General features: G+C 43.7%; 1 protein-coding gene across 2 annotated transcripts in view; it reads left to right on the top strand.

Annotated features, from left to right (window-relative positions):
• ppp1cb (protein phosphatase 1, catalytic subunit, beta isozyme) overlaps positions 1-16,468 on the top strand; it is a 222,382-nt gene extending 205,914 nt beyond the window's left edge. For both annotated transcript variants that reach the window (XM_072500131.1, XM_072500130.1), the window contains exon 8: positions 12,558-16,468. In XM_072500131.1, coding sequence (XP_072356232.1) covers positions 12,558-12,662 — 105 coding nt within the window. In that variant the 3' untranslated portion in view covers positions 12,663-16,468. The remainder of the gene's footprint in view (positions 1-12,557) is intronic.
• Positions 16,469-17,043: the final 575 nt, after the last annotated feature.

Here is a 17,043-nt window from a genome sequence, read left to right as displayed (position 1 = left end):
AACCTCTTTCATGGTAGTGTGGAGTTTGTTGTGTTCAATTCAGTACAATATACTCATCAAGAAAAGTGAGTGTTTCTTGGAGACAAAACGGGCAAATACTTGTGTCAGATGATGGATCTGCTGCCTTGCTCCGTTAACCTCTTGAAGCATAGAATCCCTACAGTGCTGAAGGAGGTCATTCGGCCCATCAAGTCGACACTGACCGTCTGAAAGCGCACCCAACCTAGATCCATTGCCCCAACCTATCCCAGCAACCCCACCTAACCTTTTAGAAACTAAAGTACAATTTATCATTCCCAATCCGCCTAACCACATCTTTGGACTGTAGGAGGAAACTGGTGCACCCAGAGAAAACCCCCCACAGACACGGGGAGAATCTGCAAACTTCACACAGACGGTCACCTAAGGCTAGAAATTAACCCAAGTCCCTGACGCTGTGAGGCAGCCGTACTAGCCACTATGCCGCCCTTATACTTAAGAATTCATTTTACTAATTTTGCCAGTTGGGTGAGGATATGGGGCTGTTATTAGAGGAACCGGGGATAATGGTGAGATCCATGTAGCTCATTTGACTGTACATAGTACATATAGACATAAAACACAGTGCAGAAGGAGGCAATTCGGCCCATCGAGTCTGCACCGATCCACTTAAGCCCTCACTCCCACCCTATCCCCGTAACCCAATAACCTCTCCTGACCTTTTTTTTCGGTCACGAAGGGCAATTTATCATGGCCAATCCATCTAACCTGCACGTCTTTGGACTATGGGAGGAAACCAGGGCACCCAGAGGAAACCCACGCAGCCACGGGGAGAACGTGCAGAACCCCGCACAGACAGTGACCCAGCGGGGAATCGAACCTGGGACCCTGGCGCTGTGAAGCCACAGTGCTATCCACTTGTGCTACCATGCCGCCCTCCAAACAACAAACTCCACAGTGCTACTGTGATCCAGTAGTTAGTCATCAGTGTCCATGATGCTAAATTATGCTATTGAAAAGGGCTCTTATGGCCTCTTGCAGTATCCATTAATTTTGGGGCCAGGTGAAAAATAATATTTTTTTCCAAATAAGCAATAGGTGTCTGGCTTTCCGATTTCAGGCTGCTCTCTTTTGGCATCCCATGGTTTTGTATGACACTATTATTTAGGCTCAAATCTCAGCATTTCTTCATGCTTGGAATCCTATAGTCCTACCTTGTCGAGTCTTTTTGAAAGTCCATGTACATGCAACCATTGCATTTCCCCATCCACTACATCTGTCATCTACTCAAGGGACTCTTGGGGTTTGTTGAGCACAATCTTCTTTTCTGGGATAAGTGAGTGTTGGATGATTAGCATTTTCTCCTTATGCATAGTTAGTCATTTCATATTTTAAAATTCCAGAATGTTTCCAGAATGCGGCATAGTGGCTAGTACGGCTGCCTCACCGCGTCAGGGACTTGGGTTCATTTCTAGCCTTGGGTGACCGTCTGTGTGAAGTTTGCAGATTCTCCCCGTGTCTGTGTTAGGTGTTAAACTAACTGGCCCTTAATTATCCAGGTTAGCTATGTCTGTTTTTGAAAATGGGTATTCCTTTGTCCAACCTCCAGTTCTAACTCAATAGAAGCCTGAAATATCAGCCACAATTTTAATCTCGCCTAACTTGTTGAGTTGGGAAGACTTCCGGTGACGGCGGGCGGGAGGCAGCTGCACAATGGAGGCTCCCGTTCGGGAACGGCATTTTCGGGGCTTTAAAGCCCGGTCCCAGGGTCCACGGAGACGCCAGAAGCAGGGAGAAGGCACGGAGGAGGCACAGTGAAGGCACAGAAAAAAAAAGAAAAATGTCGAGGGTGAGCAAAAAAACGGCCGTTAAAAAAACAGCTGAAGGTCCATCGGGGAGTAGAAAGGTCACCAAGGAAAATGGAGACTGGAGCACCGGGGAGGCCGCACTGCTTACGGTGGAAGAAATAACTAAGGTGATGGCGGCGGAATTCGAAAAGCAGTTGGCGCAGATTGCAAAATGCATGGAGACGGTGAGGAAGGAGATGAGGGAGGTTTTGAGTGTGCTGGTGGAGGAGGCGGTTTCCCCGATGAGGACGGAGGTGGCGAGCGCAGTGGCGGAGGTGCGGGAGCAAGGGGAGGCGCTGAAGGAAGTGGAGGAGACGTTATTGCAGCACGGTGATCAACTTGCCTCGATGGGGAAGGAGATGCGGAAGGTGATGGGCCCTACCAAGGATCTGCGAGGAAAAATGGAAGACCTGGAAAACAGATCCAGGCGACAGAATTTGAGGATTGTGGGGCTGCCCGAAGGAGTTGAAGGACCGAAGCCGACTGAGTATTTTGCCGCGATGCTGGCAAAACTATTGGGGGAGGGGGAGGATCCCTCCCGATATGAACTGGGTCGGGCTCATCGGTCGTGGAGGCCTGTATCAAAGGCGAGTGAGCCGCCAAGGGCAGTGACTCTGTGCTTCCGTAGGTACAGTGTGAAGGAGAAGGTCCTGAGCTGGGCCAAGCAGAAGCGGGTGGTGCAGTGGGCTGGAGCTGTTATATGTGTATACCAGGACTTTACAGTGGAGCTGGCGAGGAGGCGGGCCGCCTTCAACCTGGTGAAGAGGGCACTGTACATTAGCAAGGTGCGGCATTGTAGATCCAGCGAAGCTGAGGGTGACTTACAAGCTCAGGGACTTTTATTTTGGAACGGCGGAAGCAGCGGAGGAGTTTGCGAAGGCAGAAGGACTGTGGCAGAACCGACAAATTGAGGAATGGCCATGTGCCGATGTGACCTCATGACTGTATTTTCTTCTTTTTTGTATCACTGCGCGCAGGTGTAGAAGCTAAAGGAGCCAATGTTGTATATATTTGGACAAGAGAAGGGACGGGACTTTCACTCGAAATGAAGGCTCTTTGAGATGTAGGTGGATATGCGGGGTTGGTGTGCTAAAAGGGGATCTTTGGGCTTTCCTAGGGCCTGGCAAGGGGGAAAGGGACCCGGGCGGGGGCCTCCACGCTGGCCGGTTTAAGCCAGCCAGTGAACGGGAGTGAGGTGGGGGGAGGGGCTGCGGCCATCGGAGCCTGGCAGAACAGGGTCCGAGTAGTCTAGACAGGGTGGAAAGTTGGGGGGAAGGAACCGAGGTTGGGAGGAGGAGTTCTACAAGAGGTAGTGGACGGGAGGAGCTGGAGACCTGGGGGGGGGGGGGGGGGGGGGGGGGGAGGGGGGGGTGACTACGGGTAATCCCTGATTCCTCTTTGTCATTTGTTTATATAAACATGCGGGTTGAGGTTTGGGGGTCGGTGCGTAGATGGGATCGTTGTTATTATGGGGATTGACATATCTTGCTGATTATTGTTGATGGATGTAAATGTGGGTGAAAATGTGAAAAAGGAGGCGAATAAAAAAAATTATTTATAAAAAAAAAAATAATAATAATAATAACTTGTTGAGTTGGAGCCTCATGTCCAATTTTTACCATCTGAATTCCTGGTCAGATGAAAATGGAGCCAGGTGTACATTGACTGTCTAACCTGAGTGTCCTCTTTTAGCAAGTGGGCGTTATTAAATTGGGGAATAATTTCTGTTGCATCTTTCTTCCTCCCTCAGAATCTTTGGATCCCAGCACATTTTCCATTTAGCTAAATGCAATAATAGGTTTTACTTAACTATCTATCATCTTCCTTTGACCGATTCGAGATTTACCTTGTCCTCCTTGCCTTTTCTTTTTGAAACACAGGTGCAAAGTATTTACGTATTCCAGCAGATTTCCGTTCAACCTCTGCAAACCTACTATCCTCTCTTCAGGGGGTGGGGGAATAGTGGTGGATGTGGTGCCTGATATTCACTAAACAGCACTATTCTCGATGGCTGATTGGCTCTCTCAATAGTTTTTCAATCTAGAAAGTGTAGCTGACTGGGAGCAGGGTCGGTGGGCGGAGATCTAGTTAGTCCACAGGGCAGCTATATTCTGTCAGGTAAGAGGGGATGGAGGCTAGGCCAGTTACATGCTCCTCCTGTAGGATGTGGGTGGTGAGGGATACCACCGGTGTCCCCGCTGACTATACCTGCGGGAAGTGCACCCGACTTCAGCTCCTCAAAGACCGTGTTAGGGAACTGGAGCTGAAGCTGGATGAACTTCGGATCATCCGGGAGGCAGAGGGGGTGATTGAGAAGAGTTACAAGGAGGTAACCACACCCAAGGTACAGGACAAGAATAGCTGGGTTACAGTCAGGGGGAAAAAAACAAACAGGCAGAAAGTGCAGGGATCCCTCGTGGCCGTTCCCCTTCAAAACAAGTATACCGTTTTGGATGCTGTTGGGGGGGATGACCTACCGGGGGAAGGCCCTAGCGGCCAGGTCTCTGGCACTGAGTCTGGCTCTGGGGCTCAGAAGGGAAGGGGGGAGAATAGTAAAGCAATAGTTGTAGGAGATTCAATGGTTAGGGGAATAGATAGGAGATTCTGTGGTCGCGAGCGAGACTCCCGGAAGGTATGTTGCCTCCCGGGTGCCAGGGCCAGGGATGTCTCGGAAAGTGTCTTCAGGATCCTTAAGGGGGAGGGGGAGCAGCCAGAAGTCGTGGTGCACATTGGTACCAACGACATAGGTAGGAAAAGGGGTGTGGAGGTAATAAACAAGTTTAGGGAGTTAGGCTGGAAGTTAAAAGCCAGGACAGACAGAGTTGTCATCTCTGGTTTGTTGCCGGTGCCACGTGATAGCGAGGCTAGGAATAGGGAGAGAGTGCAGTTGAACACGTGGCTGCAGGAATGGTGTAGGAGGGAGGGCTTCAGGTATTTGGATAATTGGAGCGCATTCTGGGGAAGGTGGGACCTGTACAAGCAGGACGGGTTGCATCTGAACCAGAGGGGCACCAATATCCTGGGAGGGAGGTTTTCTAGTACTCTTCGGGAGGGTTTTAAACTAATTTGGCAGGGGAATGGGAACCGGATTTGTAGTCCAGCAACTAAGGTAGCCGATATTCAGGACGCGAAAGCGTGTAATGAGGCAGTGGGGAAGGGAACACTGACAAAGGAGAGTACTTGCAGGCACGGAGAGGGGTTGAAGTGTGTATACTTCAACGCAAGAAGCATCAGGAATAAGGTGGGTGAACTTAAGGCATGGATCGGTACTTGGGACTACGATGTGGTGGCCATCACGGAAACTTGGATAGAAGAGGGGCAGAAATGGTTGTTGGAGGTCCCTGGTTATAGATGTTTCAATAAGATTAGGGAGGGTGGTAAAAGAGGTGGGGGGGTGGCATTATTAATTAGAGATAGTATAACAGCTGCAGAAAGGCAGTTCGAGGAGTATCAGCCTACTGAGGTAGTATGGGTTGAAGTCAGAAATAGGAAAGGAGCAGTCACCTTGTTAGGAGTTTTCTATAGGCCCCCCAATAGTAGCAGAGATGTGGAGGAACAGATTGGGAAACAGATTTTGGAAAGGTGCAGAAGTCATAGGGTAGTAGTCATGGGCGACTTTAACTTCCCAAATATTGAGTGGAAACTCTTTAGATCAAATAGTTTGGATGGGGTGGTGTTTGTGCAGTGTGTCCAGGAAGCTTTTCTAACGCAGTATGTAGACTGTCCGACCAGAGGAGGGGCAATATTGGATTTAGTACTGGGTAATGAGCCAGGGCAAGTGATAGATTTGTTAGTGGGGGAGCATTTTGGAGATAGTGACCACAATTCTGTGACTTTCACTTTAGTAATGGAGAGGGATAGGTACGTGCAACAGGGCAAGGTTTACAATTGGGGGAAGGGTAAATACGATGTTGTCAGACAAGAATTGAAGTGCATAAGTTGGGAACATAGGCTGGCAGGGAAAGACACAAATGAAATGTGGAACTTGTTCAAGGAACAGGTGCTACGTGTCCTTGATATGTATGTCCCTGTCAGGCAGGGAAGAGATGGTCGAGTGAGGGAACCATGGTTGACAAGAGAGGTTGAATGTCTTGTTAAGAGGAAAAAGGTGACTTATGTAAGGCTGAGGAAACAAGGTTCAGACAGGGCATTGGAGGGATACAAGATAGCCAGGAGGGAACTGAAGAAAGGGATTAGGAGAGCTAAGAGAGGGCATGAACAATCTTTGGCGGGTAGGATCAAGGAAAACCCCAAGGCCTTTTACACATATGTGAGAAATATGAGAATGACTAGAGCGAGGGTAGGTCCGATCAAGGACAGTAGCGGGAGATTGTGTATTGAGTCTGAAGAGATAGGAGAGGTCTTGAACGAGTACTTTTCTTCTGTATTTACAAATGAAGGGGCGATATTGTTGGAGAGGACAGTGTGAAACAGATTGGTAAGCTCGAGGAAATACTTGTTAGGAAGGAAGATGTGTTGGGCATTTTGAAAAACTTGAGGATAGACAAGTCCCCCGGGCCTGACGGGATATATCCAAGGATTCTATGGGAAGCAAGAGATGAAATTGCAGAGCCGTTGGCAATGATCTTTTCGTCCTCACTGTCAACAGGGGTGGTACCAGGGGATTGGAGAGTGGCGAATGTCGTGCCCCTGTTCAAAAAAGGGACTAGGGATAACCCTGGGAATTACAGGCCAGTTAGTCTTACTTCGGTGGTAGGCAAAGTAATGGAAAGGGTACTGAAGGATAGGATTTCTGAGCATCTGGAAAGACACTGCTTGATTAGGGATAGTCAGCACGGATTTGTGAGGGGTAGGTCTTGCCTTACAAATCTTATTGAATTCTTTGAGGAGGTGACCAAGCATGTGGATGAAGGTAAAGCAGTGGATGTAGTGTACATGGATTTTAGTAAGGCATTTGATAAAGTTTCCCATGGTAGGCTTATGCAGAAAGTAAGGAGGCATGGGATAGTGGGAAATTTGGCCAGTTGGATAACGAACTGGCTAACCGATAGAAGTCAGAGAGTGGTGGTGGATGGCAAATATTCAGCCTGGATCCCAGTTACCAGTGGTGTACCGCAGGGATCAGTTCTGGGTCCTCTGCTGTTTGTGATTTTCATTAATGACTTGGATGAGGGAGTTGAAGGGTGGGTCAGTAAATTTGCAGATGATACGAAGATTGGTGGAGTTGTGGATAGTAAGGAGGGCTGTTGTCGGCTGCAAAGAGACATAGATAGGATGCAGAGCTGGGCTGAGAAGTGGCAGATGGAGTTTAACCCTGAAAAGTGTGAGGTTGTCCATTTTGGAAGGACAAATATGAATGCGGAATACAGGGTTAACGGTAGAGTTCTTGGCAATGTGGAGGAGCAGAGAGATCTTGGGGTCTATGTTCATACATCTTTGAAAGTTGCCACTCAAGTGGATAGAGCTGTGAAGAAGGCCTATGGTGTGCTCGCGTTCATTAACAGAGGGATTGAATTTAAGAGCCGTGAGGTGATGATGCAGCTGTACAAAACTTTGGTAAGGCCACATTTGGAGTACTGTGTACAGTTCTGGTCGCCTCATTTTAGGAAGGATGTGGAAGCTTTGGAAAAGGTGCAAAGAAGATTTACCAGGATGTTGCCTGGAATGGAGAGTAGGTCTTACGAGGAAAGGTTGAGGGTGCTAGGCCTTTTCTCATTAGAACGGAGAAGGATGAGGGGCGACTTGATAGAGGTTTATAAGATGATCAGGGGAATAGATAGAGTAGACAGTCAGAGACTTTTTCCCCGGGTGGAACAAACCATTACAAGGGGACATAAATTTAAGGTGAAAGGTGGAAGATATAGGAGGGATATCAGAGGTAGGTTCTTTACCCAGAGAGTAGTGGGGGCATGGAATGCACTGCCTGTGGAAGTAGTTGAGTCGGAAACATTAGGGACCTTCAAGCAGCTATTGGATAGGTACATGGATTACGGTTAAATGATATAGTGTAGATTTATTTGTTCTCAAGGGCAGCACGGTAGCATTGTGGATAGCACAATTGCTTCACAGCTCCAGGGTCCCAGGTTCAATTCCGGCTTGGGTCACTGACTGTGCGGAGTCTGCACGTCCTCCCCGTGTCTGCGTGGGTTTCCTCCGGGTGCTCCGGTTTCCTCCCACAATCCAAAGATGTGCAGGTTAGGTGAATTGGCCAATGATAAATTGCCCTTAATGTCCAAATTGCCCTTGGTGTTGGGTGAAGGTGTTGAGTTTGGGTAGGGTGCTCTTTCCAAGAGCCGGTGCAGACTCAAAGGGCCGAATGGCCTCCTTCTGCACTGTAAATTCAATGATAATCTATGATTAATCTAGGACAAAGGTTCGGCACAACATCGTGGGCCGAAGGGCCTGTTCTGTGCTGTATTTTCTATGTTCTATGTTCTATGTTCAATCCCTATCATAGAAACATAGAAAATAGGAGCAGAAGGAAGCCATTCAGTCCTTTGAGCCTGCTGTGCCATTCATTGTGACGAATTTGACAGGCTCACCACTCTGGATAAAGAAATGTCTCCTTGTCTCTGTCCTAAATGGTTGACCCCATATCCTGAGACTGTAACTCGTGGCTCTGGACACCCCTACCATCAGGAACATCCTTCTTGCATCTAATCTGTCTAGTCCTGTTATAATTTTATAGGCTTCTGAGATCCCCTCTCTTTCTTCTGAACTCCAGCGGATGCAATCCTTTTTTTCTCTTTTTATATAAATTTAGAGTGCCCAATTATATATTTTTTCCAATTCAGGAGCAATTTAGCATGGCCAGTCTACCTACCCTGCACTTCTTTGGGTTGTGGGGGTGAGACCCACGCAGACACGGGGAGAATGTGCAAACTCCACACGGACAGTGACCCGGGGCCAGGATCGAACATAGATCCACGGTGCTGTGAGGCAGCAGTGCTAACCACTACACCACCATGCTGCCCCTCAGCAAATACAATCCTAACCGACTTAATCTCTCCTCGTGCGTCAGTTCTGCCATCTTTGAAATCATACTGGTAAACCTTCCCTGCACTCCCTTTAGACCAACAACATCCTTCCTCCGATAAGGATACCAAAAATGCGCACTATTTCTGGTGAGGCCTCACCAAGGCCCTGTATAATTGCAGCAAACCATCCCTGCTCCTGTACTTGAATCCTCTCACAATGAAGGCCAGCATACCATTCGCCTTCTTTAACGCCTACTGTACCTGCATGCCTACCTTCAGTGACTGGTGTGCAAGGACACTCTGATCTCATTGCACATTCCCCTCTTCTAAATTATGCCTTCTCGTTTTTGTTACCGAAGTGCATATAAACTTGCATTTATCCAAATTATACTGCATCTACCATTCATTTGCCCACTCACTCAACTTGTTCAAATCACACTGAAGGATCTCTGCATCCTCCTTACAGCTCACCCTCCCACCAAACATGGTGCCATCTGCAAATTTGGAGAAATTACATTTTGTTCCTTTATCTAAATCATTAATATATATTGTGAATAGCTGGGGTCCCAGCACCGATCCCTGCGGCACCCCACTAATCGCTGCCTGCCACTTTGAAAAAGACTCGAGATTCCTACTCTGTTTCCTGCCTGAGCACCAGTTTTTTATCCGTCTCAATACACTAACCCAATCCCATGCGCTTTAATTTTACACACTAATCTCTTATGCAGGACGTTGTGAAAAACCTTCTGAAAATCCAAATACACCACATCCACTGGCTCCCCCTCATCAACTCTACTAGTTACATTCTCGAAGAATCCCAGTAGATTTGTCAAACATGATTTACTCTTCATCTATCCATGCTGACTCTGTCCGATTCTGCCACTGTTTTCTCAGTGCTCTGCTATAAAATCTTTGATAATGGATTCTAGAATTTTCCCCACTGATCTATAATTGCCTGTTTTCTCTCTACCTCCCTTTTTAAATAGTAGAGTTGCATTAGCTACCCTCCATTCTGAGGAACTGTTCCAGATTCTTTAGAATCCTGGAAGATGGCCCCCAATGGATGCACTATTTCTAGAGCCTCTTAAGTACCCTGGGATTTAGATTATCAGGCCCTGGGGATTTAGCAGCCTTCTATCCTATCAATTTGTTCAACACCATTTCTCTAGTACTATTTATCTCCTTCAATTCCTCCCCGCACTAAACCCTGCATTCCCTAACATTTCTGGTATCTTATTTGTGTCCTCATTTGTGAAGACATAATCCAAGTATGTATTTAGTTGCTCAGACATTTCTTTGTTACCTATTATACATTCCCCTGTTTCTGAATGTAAGGGACCTGCATTTGTCTTCACCAATCTTTTTCTCTTCACATCCTATAGAAACTTTAACAGTCAGTTTTTATGTTCCCTGCAAACTTACCCTCTTTGGGTAAAAATGAATGAATGAATGAAATGAAATGAAAAGAAAATCGCTTATTATCACAAGTAGGCTTCAAATGAAGTTACTGTGAAAAGCCCCTAGTCGCCACATTCCGGCGCCTGTTTGGGGAGGCTGGTACAGGAAGCTTTCCCTTCTTAATCAATCCCTTGGTCCTTTTTTTTCCTGAATTCTAAACTGCTCCCAATCCTCAGACCTGTTGTTTTTCTTAGCCAATTTGAATACTTTTTCTTGGATTGAATACTCCTTCCAAGTTTCCCTTGTAATGGATTGACCACCTTTCCCGGTTTACTTTTGTGCCAGACAGGAATGAACAATTGTTGCAGTTCCCCCATGCACTCCTGGAAGCCCCCAATTAGTTTTAGACCATAGGAAATAGCAGCAGAAGTAGACTAACTGGTCCTTTGAGTTTGTTGTACCTTCAGTACGATCAGGGCTGATCCTCTTCCTAAACTGCTCCTCATATCCCTTGGTTCTTTTAAGTCACAAATGTGTCTATCTTAAGCCTTAAATATATTCGACAACTCAATATTCTATGTTCTTCTGCAGTAGAGAATTCCAAAGATTCACAAACCTTTGAATGAAGTAATTTCTTCTTACCTCCGGCCTAATCACCCCTTTATCCTGAGACTGTGCTTTTGTGTTCTAGATTCCTTATCCAGGGAAACAACCTCGATATCTTGTATATCAGAATCCATTTTCACCTCTTCTAATCTCTAGAGAATATAAAGTCCCGATGTACCCAAGTCTTTCATCATACGACAATCCTGTCTGTAGCAATGATTTGTAAATCAGAAGAATTCTGTTTCCAGTTCCTAATTTATTTGATGATAAAAAATATAGGAGCCAGAGGAGGCCATTCAATGCATTGTGTCTGCTGTGGCATTCAATAAGACCATGGCTGATCTGCTTGTGGCTTTAACTCCACTGCTCTGCTGCCTGCCCCTCATAACCCTCAATTTATTTGTCAATCAAAAATCTGTCTAACTCGGCCTGAATATATTCAATGACCCAGCCTCCTTTGCACTCTGGGGAAGAGAATTCCAAAGACTAATGACCCTCAGGGAAGAAATTCTTCCTCATCTCTGACTTAAATGGCAGACCGCTTAACTGTGCTTCCTAATTCCAGATTACTCCACACGAGGAAACCTCCTTGCAGCATCCACCTTGTCAAGCTCCCTCAGAATTATGTTTCCATAAGGTTACCTCTCATTCTTCTAAATTTCAATGAGTTTGCCCAAGCTGCTCAACCTTTCCTCATAAGGCAACCAGTTTATTGCCATATTGGAAAATGGTTTACTGCACGATCAAAATCTCAATGGGGCCAATTCCAGCTAATGGGTAGGCCGAGGACTATCAAAGTTCAATTCTGTTGCAGTCTGTCTAGTTGCAATATTGGAAATACTTGTTGAGATGAAGCCCTTGGCTAGCTGAGCCACCTGACCAGCTTCTGCCCATCCAAAACAATTTTGTTGTAAGTATAATATTTCTAGAGCATTTCGTCACTGTGGTCTGTTAGTAAATTAAATTTTCCTTCTGTTTTTACTGTGTAAGACTTGTGGGTGGCACGGTAACACTGTGTACACTGTTGCTTCAAAGCTCCAGGGTCCCAAGGGTCGATTCACGGCTTGGGTCACTGTCTGTATTGAGTCTGCACATTCTCCCTGTGTCTGCGTGGGCTTCCTCCGGGTGCTCCGGTTTCCTCCCACAAGTCCCGAAAGACATGCTGTTAGGTAAATTGGACATTTTGAATTCTCCATCTGTGTACCCGAGGAGGCGCTGGAATGTGGGGCTTTTCACAGTAACTTCATTGCAGTGTTAATGTATGCCTACTTGTGGCAATAAAGGTTATTATTATTAGTTTTGATGGGTGAGCTGATTTCTGAAGCACAGTTTGACTTAATTTCTCCTTCTCGGGTACCAGTTCTAGGAAGAAAATGGCTGAGAAATTTTCTTTTAAATGCCTCCTCAGCATGCATTTTGCAAAGTAGAGTAGTTTCCCCCAATGCAGACACAGTCTCTCTGGGACCAGATTTGAAGGTTGCCTGGATTGTGTGTTGATACTTCGGGTTCCCCAATCCCCCATATTAAAATCGTGCTCCCTTTGTTTTGAATGCTTGAAACTGGAATCATTGGGCTTTTTGGCCTTTGACCACTATTTTTAGTCACCGTGTGACATTTCTTCTTCAGCTTTGCATTTATTTTCAATGTATCTCTTTCTTTATGTTAAAGATATGATACGAATGCTTGATGTTGAAAATACCGCGTATATTTTGAGCTTGTATTTCAGCTGCCTGAATTGATCAGATTATTGCTCTGATTCATTAAATGGGCATTTTGTGTTTATTTTTAGATTCTAAAACCTTCTGAAAAGAAAGCAAAATACCAGTATGGAGGTCTGAACTCTGGCCGCCCTGTTACACCCCCTCGCACGGCAAACCCGCCCAAGAAGAGGTGAATAGTAAAGACAGCCCCAAACACCTTATCATTTGTACACAGAGAAAGTTACAAGTATACCAGTTCATATTCTAAAGTATGTAACCTGTAAGCACCGTTCAACCATCTGCTACTGTCTTTGTGAGCCTCAATGCTTGTAAAAAGAAATTAAATAACTAAGTCTTTTTGAAAAAAGGTTTTCCAGTAAATACGCAGGTGTGGCATATTGTAATGTAAATCAATGTAGTACAGTAGCCAGTGCATTTTATTAATATTTTGTTTGGGCTGGGATGAAGCTCAACTAAGGCTGGGATGAAGACTATTTTTTCAACCTTTAAGCTTTCATCTGGCAACCTCCTTGAATCTTACAATGAAATTTACTGCTTCTGGTTTGGTTATTTATTTGTGAAATGTACCTGCAGACAACAGATATGATATAGGCACCATAAAGGCCTGTTGGAAAAACCACACATGCAGTCTGGTAACTAGAAGCTCCATACAAATACTCAATATTTCACAATTAACCAGTCCACGGGTGACTCTTGGTGCTAGTCTGGTACTATTTCATTTTATAGTTAAACAGCACCAGTCTGGTTTTCATACAATTGATTGTTGCTTGTTCTCCACCATTTTTCTTTGCAGTTACACTGTACACTAGCTTCTATGCAGGGGCATTTATTTACGCTGTGGTGATTGCCCAAACTAGCTTCCAGGTAGTCTATACGGTACTTAATTTATGAAGAGATTGTGGGGGGGAAGAATTTGAATATCAATATTAGAAAGTAAATTTAATGCAATTTAGCAGCAAATCTGTTGAATTAAGTTTTTGAAATGGTTAAAAGCCAGAGGAAGGTTCAAGGAAATTAGTTTTCTTTTCCCTAGCTCTAGAATTAAATGCTTTAATATGGTTTTGTGTAGGGCTGCATGCAACTTGTAGCTCCCATAATTTCCTGATTTCATTTACGCATGACCCAGTTAGTATCCAATCTGTTGCACATGATTTTGTGCCATCAATAATGGCCCTCAGCAGAAAATAAACCAAGAACTTCAAGCCACAATTTTGTTTTCCGAATTCTTAAGATCCATCCCAGTCCTGATTTACATCATTGTTGGTATGGGGGTGGTGGTGTTGGCTAATGTTTGCTTGCCATTATTTGGGAATGTACACATTAACATGATAGTCTAAAGGTCTGTTTTTTTAATGAAAACCACAATTGCATGAATTACTCATGGATAGAGCAGCCTTTGTTTTCATGGATGTGAGTTTATATTCTGAAGATTGAAACTGTAGCTTTTCAAAGGCAAAATCTGGAGTGTGCCGTCTTTGAGGGCTTATTCCCTTATTTATGTAAATCCGTTATAATGAAGCACGAGGGCGTTATTCTGTTGAGATCGTTTTGTTAAGATGCCTATTTCTGTTGTTTTCAATACAATCTTATGCCTGATACAATGATTTTATTGTTTCTTTTCTCTGCAAAGTGTTGCTGTTTCATGCGTTAACCCTTACGCAGTCAGTTGTTGCATCAAAAAGCCTCCAACTTTATATGAAAAATAAGTAGAATAATGTAAAACATTAACTGACTACCCTGAGTTTGGGTCATAACTAAAAAAAAGCAAGTGCCATAAATAATGTGGGGCTTCCTTCTGTAATGCTTTATTTATTTGCTTATTTAATTTCTTCCAATGCCAATGGTACCGCATTCCTTTAGAGCAATAGATTTGGATGTTGCTGCAGGTCTAGCTTTCACCCTGCTGGATTGTGTCGTTGAGCTTAGGGAATATACAGTATTTCTCCCTTTACTGTTTTGCACTGTGTGGGGATGAGTAAGACGTTTAAGATTTCTATAATCTATGAAGTAGGCATTACTTAAAAATAAGATATTTATTTGTACAAATTATTATAAGAGCATAACAATCCACATTTAAAAGAAATGGTGTTTGGCTTGTAACTCAAACCTCTGGCATCCCAGCTTTTCCATTTTAGAGTTTTCACTATAATGCCAATGTCTCTCGTGCGCTGTCTGGCTCCCAGATTATTCTAAATCATTATTACACGTTAAATAAATTTGTTTTAAATTTACTTTTTACTACTACAAAATGACTTATTTTGGTCCCACTCTCCTGACTTTACTACGAGTTCTGACTTAATAACGAGTTCACTTTACCTTTACCACTTTACATATCACAGTGAGATCCTTCTGTAGCCACTTAGTTAGAACTTGAGCTTTTCTCTTCTCTTATGATTTAACCCCCTTGCCCTTGGGATCTCTGTTTACACCTTCTCTATTGGAGTGTCCCAAAATGTGGTCTGAATAATACCGAGGAAATCCTTCTTAATTTCTGGAAACTTGTGTAGTGCATTACTGCCTGATTTTATATTCTCGGTTAGCCTTCAAATAGTTTTTCTCTGTTATTGAGGTATTAAGTAAATTTACGATTGCCCTCAGATACCTTTCCAAGTATCTTTGTGCAAATTGAATTCCATTCATTATTTACTTGAGACATGTTTGTGAAATAATGAGGAATACATACTTACAGCTATCCAGTGTTAAATTTCAGTTGCCATGTATCTGACCCATCACTATCTTTCTGCAGATCTTTTGTTGAATGCTGCTCTTCCTGTTTTATCAGAGTCCGAAATTGGCTGGCTTGTGTTTGGTTTGGTAGATCATGAGCAAACGTCCAAACATTAAGCCCTTCGACACTCTACTCAAAAGTTTTCCCCTCTCTTTCTTTGCTTCCCCGCCCTTCTGAAGTCCGACCGTTTGCCTGACTTTTCTACTTTCTCAATTTTAATTTGATTTAAATCTTTCTAGTAGAACATTTTCAACTCTCAAACGTTCAAATCAACCGTTACTTAGAGTTACCATTTCTATATCCCCTTGAGACAAAGTTCAGAAAACTTATTGTGCTTGACCTTTCCCCTTTTAAGTGAATGGTGGCTGTTAATTTACTAAATAAATATTCCCCTGGCTTCTACCCTATTACAGCTTTGAACGTTGGTGAGGCTGATGGGGCCCATGTTTGCCACGACCATTTCACTGGCGTTTTATAATTATTTTTTCTCCTTCTCTTCACCTCATTATGAATCTTGAATTTTTCTTAAAATATACTGATTTGATCATCAAATATTCACGTCTACGAGTAAGTCTTGCCAAGTATCAGGTAAGATTTACTATGGTGAGGCTCGAGCTGCATTGATCAACACTTAACTATAAATGGGACCGTGCTTTATGTTTGTGTAAAATAAATTAAAATCCCTCGGAGAAGTTGGAGAGTTCATCTTCCATCTCGGAGCTTGTGCTAGATTTTGCATCTGCTGGATTTGCTTTAAACCATTCATTCATCAGGATAGATTATTGCGCAACAAGACTATTAAGACAGTCAAGATTCTTGAAAGAAATAGATATGCATATGCTCCTTGTTTTGATTCCAGGAGAGAGATCCACGCATATTAATGTAGAAACGTGTTACAGCAAATTAGCAGATAATAGATAACAAAATTAAAACATTGTATTAAAGTGTACAGCTGTCGCAGTATGGAACGCAGCTGGTAAAGACCCTTGTTTGTTTTCAACAACAGTGTTCGCTGCAGAGAAAAAATAAGATGATATTTAAATTAACTTCTAATCCATTTAAAAATAAAATTGCCTGTTTTTGTTTATTTGTTTTCACTACTAAAATTCTTTGGATTAAATGTTGCACTTCTTTCCTTCAAAGCTTCTTCCAAAGCATGGTGCGACATGTTGTTCAGTGCAAAATTGTTTAGGCTACCAATTTTCAGAATCCACTTTGTTTGTCATCTTTGAATAAATTTATAAAAACTCACTGAATTTTGTCAAATGTTATTTGTATGTGATTGAGGGCACCTCACGAGGGGAACAAACAATGCACGCCCTTTAAAGGTGCAATCTGTGTGGGCTAGCAAAATACTTACAGTCCTCTTACTGGTAAATCTAGTTGTAAAATTGGAAGCCACAACTATTAACTAGAATTGGGATAATTTGTTTGTCATGATTCTCAATCCTTTCACTTGTATTGTGAATCGAGTCGTCAAACCTGTTGTGTTGATTTATAAAGTGAAGGATTTGTCTGTCTTAGTCTTTTATGCTTGTGTTATGTTGTGTAGATATGTGTGACATACACATTCCAGAATTGTCCATATAAAATCCTGCTGGTTGTCATTCTTGAGCCTTTCTTAGGTTAATTTGTATAATTTGATTTAGTGCTCTTTGAACTAAATTGCATGTTTGCATTATTCAATTAATTTCAAACTGGGACTTCCTTGGGCCTTTCAGAATGTCGAGGGGCGCTGTGAAGCAACAGTGCTAACCACTGCAACCGTGAATGCATTAGTGTTCGGATTTTGTTTCAAGAAAGAAGAGCTGAATGATTTAGTTTGT

This window comes from Scyliorhinus torazame, chromosome 4, assembly GCF_047496885.1.
Source record: "Scyliorhinus torazame isolate Kashiwa2021f chromosome 4, sScyTor2.1, whole genome shotgun sequence".
Taxonomy (NCBI): Eukaryota; Metazoa; Chordata; class Chondrichthyes; order Carcharhiniformes; family Scyliorhinidae; genus Scyliorhinus; species Scyliorhinus torazame.
This window is presented reverse-complemented; position numbering and strand designations above follow the sequence as displayed.